The sequence below is a fragment of the Echinops telfairi genome, unplaced genomic scaffold, assembly GCF_000313985.2.
Source record: "Echinops telfairi isolate 266 unplaced genomic scaffold, ASM31398v2 ScPeMD7_31;HRSCAF=116, whole genome shotgun sequence".
Classification (NCBI taxonomy): domain Eukaryota; kingdom Metazoa; phylum Chordata; class Mammalia; order Afrosoricida; family Tenrecidae; genus Echinops; species Echinops telfairi.
The window spans coordinates 45,104,440-45,112,374 of NW_022103928.1; the positions used below are offsets into that span (position 1 = coordinate 45,104,440).

The 7,935-nt window shown below is 57.7% G+C and overlaps 1 protein-coding gene across 1 annotated transcript in view; it reads left to right on the plus strand.

Annotated features, from left to right (window-relative positions):
* The window catches only part of IQCA1L (IQ motif containing with AAA domain 1 like), a 12,120-nt gene extending 4,309 nt beyond the window's left edge, over positions 1–7,811 (plus strand). The window contains exons 6-19 of the mRNA XM_045290147.1: positions 1,153–1,358; positions 1,995–2,079; positions 2,522–2,632; positions 2,766–2,841; positions 3,226–3,332; positions 3,660–3,743; positions 3,817–3,875; positions 5,082–5,164; positions 5,346–5,453; positions 6,233–6,432; positions 6,742–6,828; positions 7,173–7,350; positions 7,433–7,671; positions 7,761–7,811. Of these exons, the coding sequence (XP_045146082.1) occupies positions 1,153–1,358; positions 1,995–2,079; positions 2,522–2,632; positions 2,766–2,841; positions 3,226–3,332; positions 3,660–3,743; positions 3,817–3,875; positions 5,082–5,164; positions 5,346–5,453; positions 6,233–6,432; positions 6,742–6,828; positions 7,173–7,350; positions 7,433–7,671; positions 7,761–7,811 (1,674 nt within the window). The remainder of the gene's footprint in view (positions 1–1,152; positions 1,359–1,994; positions 2,080–2,521; positions 2,633–2,765; positions 2,842–3,225; positions 3,333–3,659; positions 3,744–3,816; positions 3,876–5,081; positions 5,165–5,345; positions 5,454–6,232; positions 6,433–6,741; positions 6,829–7,172; positions 7,351–7,432; positions 7,672–7,760) is intronic.
* Positions 7,812–7,935: the final 124 nt, after the last annotated feature.

The window sequence follows — 7,935 nt, forward strand, 5'->3', positions numbered from 1 at the left end:
TCCTGGAATCTGCCCAGAACCCTGTCTGGATGGAGATGCTGCAGGGAGGACCCAGCCGAGGGGCAAGGCTGCAGGGCCAGCCTCTGGCACAAGGTCCCAGTCCCAGGCTGTGCTGGGGGACCGCACCCCCATGCCAGGGTTTTTCCAGTTGTACTATCTCTGGGGACCCAAATGCCCTTCTCTGCTCTGTTCTGTGCTCTGAGGGCCTGTGATATGATCTGAGTGTGTGTGCACAGAGCCACCTGGATGCTAAAGAGGCACCGAGACCCCTGGTGTGTGGGCATGTACGGGTGTGGGGTATACCGGGTGATCATGTGTGTGCAGCATATATGCGCACACATACGTGTGCATATTTGTGACAGGTAGGCCCCTCTCTGACCTATCCTCTCTGCTCAAGGAGGAGTCTCTGGTCCCGGGTGTTCTCCACAGACCTGGGATGCAAAGCGACTAAGGGTCCAATCCCACCGAACAGCCTGATGAAGGAGCTGGGCTTGGTGGGCCCGCCTGGGAGTACACAGAGGAAATGGAGGGGCGAGGCCCTTCCCAGGGGCAAAGACAGTGGCCTCTTGGCACTTGGCAGGATGAGGTTGCTGCTTTGAGAGACTTGGGGGTTTCTGAAGGAGGCTGGGTCCAGAGAGGGGGCCACTCTCCCCAAAGGGGTCACCCAGTGAGAGGAGGGGACACAGACCACGCACTGGCGGTAGTGAGGAGGAAGCTGGCTGCCTGGGCCCCTCGGCTGTGTGAGCTCAGCGTTTTCAGTAATTGTCTGCGTAGAGTGATATTTAAAATACATTTGGGAGCCAATGAGGCGGGAAAGTGGCTTCGAGCCCGGCTGCCAATGTGGCCCAGTGGCAGGGGTGCCGGTGGGGGCTGGGCCTGAGGCTCACAGGGGAGAGTGTGTATGGGGGCGGGAGGGAGTGGCAGGGGGCAGCCCGGATGCATCAAGTAAACTCATTACTGGAGTAATTTACACAGACGAGCCTGGGATCCGAATGCAATTTCTCCTGATGCAGGCTCACTCACTCGTTGTTCCACGCAGAGCACGTGAGTGCGTGCATGCGTGCATGCGGTGTTGAGGCAGGTGTGTGCGCCAAAGGGAGGATGGAGTCCTCCTTCCCCCTGCTCCTGAGCCCCTCTCTCTCCTCTCCCCAGCTTCCCTTGTCCAATGAGACAGAGTCCTCAGACATCCTGTCCCAGGCCAGCCACAGGGATGGCATCCGGAGGCTCCACCAGATGGAGAAGGAGGAGGAGTTCCGCTTGGCCATGAATCAAACCCACGGTGCTCTCATGGAGACAGAAGGGCCCATCATGAAGGAGAAGATGCAAGAGCAGATTCGACAGTGGCTCATCGAGTGCCAGTCAGTGTCCCGAGCCAAAGCCAACACAGCCTGCCTTCGGCCTCTCTCTTCTTCCAGGCCCCCACACCCCACCCTCACAGGCTTCTCTCCTGCCCGCTCCCCACACCCACGCTTTGCTCCCATCCAGTGGGGCCCTTTGCTCCACAACTAGGGCTCCAAGCCCATGTTGACATTCTGGGCTTCAACTTTGGCCCTCAACCCCTGGAGCCCTTTCCCTGCACGAGCCTCCATTTCTCTGGATCACAAAGAGGACGCCAGACAGGGTGGGACAAGCATCCATGAGTGGCCCCCCACTGCCCCCCGAACAGCCTCTCCTTCCTGTTCTGTAGCACTAGCTATTCCGCCCCCACTCCGTCTCTGTGGTCTGTTTATCCTTCCCCAGCCCTCTTTCCACCCACCCATGGACCCATGGATCTTTGCACCTGGCTGTTCAGCGATCTTTCCAACCACCCATTCACCTGTTCAATCACCCTTTCCTCTCTGTGGCCACGGACCCCACTATCTAACCCCCTACCCACATAGCCAACCCCTCCTTCATCTGTCCACCCATCCATTAATCTGGTCCATCACCCACCGACCTGTCCACTTAAGTACCTATCCAACCACCCAGCTTACCTAGCCCTTTTAACTACTTAGTGCCCTTACTGGCCGGTTTCCTGATTATCCCGATGAGTCTGCAGGTGGATCCTACTTGATCTTTGCAGACAAGACTCCAGAACAGGTATACTGGGGGGCGGGTGGGGTTTTCCATGGCAGGCTGAGTCCAAGATTAAAGAGAGTAGTGAGTAAGGTGGGGGCCAGAGAAGAGGTCCGTGGAGGAAGAGGTGGCTGGAGGGAACATGTGGAACAGCTGGAAAGGCTGCACGGGGGCAGGGATGAGGAAGCGCTGGTCCCTAGGGAAGGTCTTCATCGTCAGAGAGAGCAACTCTATCCTGAGAGCCCCTTTCATGGCTTGGAGCTGGCGGCAGAGAGAGCCAGCCCCTGTGATCAAAACATAGCTCCACTGGGTCCTCTTCCCGGACGCCAGCACTCAGTCTCTGGACTCTCAACTGTCCGAACCCCATAAGCGATTCCTCCCGGAATTGTGGATCCTGGGTCAGCCCCAAGTTCTGTTCCCATGAAAGCTCCTTTGATCTCGGCCACCTCCCTGCCTTTGCTCACAGGTGAAAATGGCGCTGGAGCAGCAGGCCCTGGACAACAAGAAGAAGGAACAAGAGAAGAAGAAGAAGGATGAGGAGACAAAGAAGGGGAAGGAAGCAAAGGCCAAAAGGGGGGTGAGCCACCTCGTGCGGGGCGAAGGGGCAGCGCTCATCAGCATCCACGGAGGGAAAGCAGGTCTGGTAAGGGCGAGGCCTGTCTGGTAGGTCGAGGCGATGGGGTCCAGGTCAAAGGGTGATTCTCTTGCAGGACGTGGATAATATGCTTAAAGTATTGCCGTCCAAATTCGTACCCATGATCGATGCAGGACACGAGGAGTACTTAAGTAAGGGAAGGGAGCCCCTGCTGGGGGTCGGGGAGGGGCCTTGGGGGTGGCCCTGGGTTTCAGGGAGAGTGGGAGCCTGCCACACACATCATCCAGAGGTGGGTTGTCGCTGTGTGTGTGGTCTGAGAGAGTAGCATTAAAGGGTGTGTGTGTGTGTGTGTGTGTGTGAGAGAGAGTGAGAGAGAGAGAGAGAGAGAGAGAGAGAGAGAGGTGATTTCGTGAGTGGTCTCTTTGTGGTCTGAGTCAAAGCGGATCCGTCCTAGCTAGGGCATCCTTGAGTGCATGTCCCGGTGGCATGCGGAGTGTGTGCTGTGGGTCCTTGTGTGCATGTCTGAGTGTGTGCCTCCACATGAGTCTGCACGGACTCCCTTTCCCCACGGCCAGAGCGCTGGAAGAACCGCCCGGAGAACGCACACCCAAGCCCGAGCTTTGACTTGGAGAGCCTCCGGGAGGCAAAGAGGAAGGACGTGGAGGTGGAGATCCGCATACAGGTTCGAAGGCCCGTCAGGGTCCCCCTCGCTCTCCCCACATGAGTGTTTGTGAGCCACACTCAGGGGTAAACTGAATCCAGAATCACCGGGGGAGGGGGTGGGGGTGGAGGCGAAGTGGGGGTGGGTGGCAGCATAGTGGCCGAGGACTCCAAAGGGCGAGGGATGCCAGTGCTGCCACCCTGGCCACCCTCACAGGGCTTGTCTGGCGTTTCTCAGGGGACCCTCTCTCTTTCCTTCTGCCGCTGCCTCTCTCATCTCATCTCCTGTCTTCTCCTCATGGGGCCGGATGCCCCCTCCTCCTCTTGCCCCTTCCACCCCCACCCCTAGGTGGACGAGCTGATGAGGCAGGAGCTGAGGAACCTGCGTCTGGTTGTGGACAAGGAGGAGGGGAGACTCTTGAAGGCACTGAAGGTGAGCGGAGGGCCCAGGGCTGGGAAGGGGGAACGTTCAGAGAATCTTCACCCATGCACCTCTGTCCAACCAGAAAAAGCCTGCCAAGAAAGCTGGGAAGAAGAAGAAGGAAAAAGATCTGACCGTAAGCAGGTACCAGTCCCGGCTGAGCCCCCTGGTCTCGTGGATTGTGGGGAGAGCACAATCCAGGGACAGGAGGCCTGACTTGCACCATAGGACCTTGGCAGCACCACTTAAAGGCCCTCCTTCCCAAGGGTCTGCCCTGTCAAGTGACCAAAACCATCTGCTAGGAGCATAGGAAATTATGATAAGAACGTGTTTTAAAAATGATAATGTGTGTCCCCACTGTCATGACACCAATTCTACCTTACAAATCTGGCTAGATCAGAGCATTTACACTGGTACAGATAAGAACTGGAAACACAGGGAATCCAGGACAGATAATCCCCTCAGGACCAATATTGAGAGTAGTGATATCAGAAGGGTAGGGGGCAGGTGGGGAGAGAGAGGGAGAACTGATCACAATGATCGATATATAACCCCCCTCCCAGGGGGACAGATGACAGAAAAGTGGGTGACGGGAGACAGCCATCGGTGTAAGACATGAAAAAAGTGGTAATTTATAAATTATCAAGGGTTCGGAGAAAGTGGGTGGAGGATGAGCTGACACCTAGGGCTCAAGTAGAAAGAAAACGTTTTGAAATTGATGGCAAGAAATGTACAAATGTGTATGACACAATGGCTGGTTGGCTGGATTGTGATCAGAGCTGTAAGAGCCCGCAATAAAATGACTGAAGAGGAAAGCAAATGATCATGCGGAACACAGATGCAGGTGGAGTATGAGTCATGGAGATACTCCCTCCCACGCTTGTCCTCCCTGATTATTAGCTCTGTCCCTACCAACGACAACCCCCACCACCACCACCCCCGGGCCTCCTACGCTGGTGTATTGAGCACTTGGTCTATGGCCTCCGTTCCACCCATTTCTCGGCACCTGGCACCTGCTGGGCACATTGGTGCATATACCGTAAGGACCCCGTCTGTCCCCCGAACACTTCCATCTCCATGTGGAAGAGACGAGGGCTTACCCTGAGAGGCTGGACCACAGCCGGCCTTTGGGCAGTCCAGAGCGGGCACTGGTCTTTCCTGCCACCCTCTCGGTCTGCAGAGACCTTCTGGAAACAGTGCCGGGGCTGTGGCTTTGCCCTGGCCCACTGTGCCTTCTGATCCTGGCTGTAGTTCAGGGGTGGGGGTGGGAGGGTGGGAGGAGCATCCCTCTTTTTGCATGCCCCCATGCTGAACTCATGGCCTCTGGGTCTCCCTGGCCACGCTCCACAGGTCCTTGGACTCTCTGTTTGAAGAGCTCGTCTGCCATCACCTGCTGAAGAAGTGCGAGACAGTGGCCCTGAAGGACTACGCTGGTGAGACACATGCACACCCCAACCCACTCCCACTCCCACACAGCCGCACCAGCCCTGAGCTGAGGGGCCCCGGACTGCACCCTTCTCCTGACTGAAAGCCCACTCCTTGGAAGAGGCCTAGCTCTGCTTGTGACCCTCTCCCCTGGGCTCAGGCGAGCGACCTTATCGCCTGTGCCCTCAGGTGACTGCCTCTACCTTGGATCCATCCTGAATGTGGCCGAGAAGCTGCCCATGCCCTCTCTGTTTGACATTCGTCAGAACATTGCCTTGTACGCGATCCTCCGGCTCGGTGAGAAGCCCCTGACCTGGGCAAGGGCCTTCAGGGCAGGGTGGCTGAGAGGGGGCCATGCCCCACCCCTGGGTGCCATCTTCCTGCCGGAGCTCATAGCCAGAGGGGTCATCCCAGAAGTCACGAAAGCCCCTAATTTGCTGAGGTGTCTTCCTGACTCAATCCAAGTGAGTTCGTCCAGTGTGTTCCTCTCCTAGGAAGACCAGTGCCCCCTGCTGCCCCTCCACCTCCCCACCTCCCATTACATACGAGAGACCAGGATCTCCCTGGGGGAGTTCATCAGGTGCCTTTGTGCCTGTGTTATGGAAACCAAAGAGGACACTGGAATGGGCAGAGGGCCCCTCTGCCACCACACACACACACATCACAAAGACCCCGAGTCATGGCCGGCAGGTGGATTCTAACTCATCGCTACCCTGTGGGACAGCAGAGAACTGTCCCCCGCAGGGTTTCCAAGGCTGTAATCTTTACAGAAGCACGCTGTCTCATGGTTCTCCCTCGGAGACCCTGATGGGTTTGAACCGTGAACCTTTCAGTTACTAGCCAAGCACTTAGCCTTAGCCACTGCATCACCAGGGCCCTTTCAATACTGCCTGAAACCCTTCAAGACCCTGCTATCATGTGTCTGAAGTGGGCAACTGCCAAGATGTTGGGGAGCTGCCTCTATAGCAGGCCCAGCTGTGGCCTTAACAGTCTCCCCCCACCACACACACACACATACACCCTGCCCTGTGCCTTAGGCCCACAACCTGCCTCTGGCCCCATTTCCTTCCTTAAAGGTTCCCCAGATGTACATGCCATGGCCCCCCTCATCCGCTCCATCCTCCTAGTGGGCCCCCCAGGCATGGGGAAGAAGATGTTGGTTAAGGCCGTGTGCACAGAAACAGGGGCCAACCTGTTTGACCTGTCTCCTAACAACCTGCAAGGCAAATACCCTGGCCGGTCCGGGGCACAGATGGCGGTGCACATGGTCTTCAAGGTTGGGTCCAGCTCCTCACCCCGCTTTGCTCACTGTCTGACATTATGCCGGGGGCGGGGAGCATCTGCCCATGGGGTGAGCTGGGACCTTTCAGACACCTGGACCCTGTGAGGGGCCAGAGTAGTGGCTTTTCCCAGAAGAGGTGAGCTTGGATACCAGCAGCTCCCTGTCCCAGAGGGGAAGCTCAACTCTCCCACGGAGCTGTGATGGGCTGGTGCTCGGGTGGGTGCAGTGAGCGGGACCCGTCAGAGGGGGAAAGTCGCCTTTGCCTCTGAAACTTGACTTGTCTTCCGCTGGCGCCCTGACCAGGTGGCTCGGCTCCTACAGCCCTCTGTGATCTGGATTGGGGGAGCAGAGAAGACTTTTTATAAGAAGGTCCCGAAAGAGGAGAGGGAGGTAAGGGGCATCAGTGACCTGGGGGCGGCTCGTGAACAGGCCTGGGAGCTGAGGCTTTTAAAGTCATTCCAAGCCCGACCCAGAGTGACTCCGAGCAAGTGCCCGCCTCTCTGTGGCCCCATTTCAGGCTATCAGACTCTTCCTCTCCACCCTTCATGGCTGGCCAGCGGGAGGCTCTACCCAACCAGGGAGTGGGGGAGGTGGGAAGGGGTAGGAAGAGGTGGGGGTGAGGGGGGGTTGGAGCAGCTGAACCCCCTGCTGGACCCTGTGCTCGTGCTGTGGATTCTGGACACCCTCTGATCTTCTAGCTGATACCCCTGCGTCTGCTTCCTTCCCTGGAGCAGATGGACCCTAAGCGGATAAAGAAGGACCTTATCCAGGCCCTGCGCTTGCTGGGTCCAGGAGACAGAGTGATGCTGATCGGAACCACGGCCCGGCCCCAACTGGCCGAGATGAAGGGGTTGTGTCAAACCTACGAGCGCGTCCTCCTCATGCCCCGGCCTGACTATGCCTCCCGATTCGGTGAGGCCTGGGGCCTGGGAGCTGAGCCTTGCAGCCCGCCCCCTCTGTGCCCCCTGTGCCCATGCCCACCCCATGCTTGCAGTGCTCTGGAAGCGTATGATAGAGACCCAAGGAGTCCAAGTGACCCAGAGTCTGGACATCAGTGCCCTGGCCAAGGTCTCTGATGGCTACACAGCTGGCAACATCCTCCAAGTCACCCAATCAGTGCTGACCGAACGGCGGCTTCTGCAGCTGCCCAAGAAGCCCCTGATGGCCTCTGAGTTCCTGGGGTACCTGGCAAAGCTGGAACCAGTATACAGAGAGGAGGAGGAATCCCTGAAGGTGATTCTGGACCAGCCAGGAGACAAAGCCTGCCTAAGGGAGTCCCACCACACACCTGGGACCCCTCCTCCTCGCTTACCCCTCCCCAGTCACAGATGACAGGGCAAAATGACCATTGTGCCCCGCTTCGAAGGAAGTGAGAAATCATTAGTTCGGAGGTCACAGGACCAGGGAATGCTCGGGAACATCTCACCTGGTGTTCCCTGAGGATGGGAGCCCGGAAAGGGCTAGAGAGGCAGGAGAAGTCTTAGCCTGGCCCCAAGG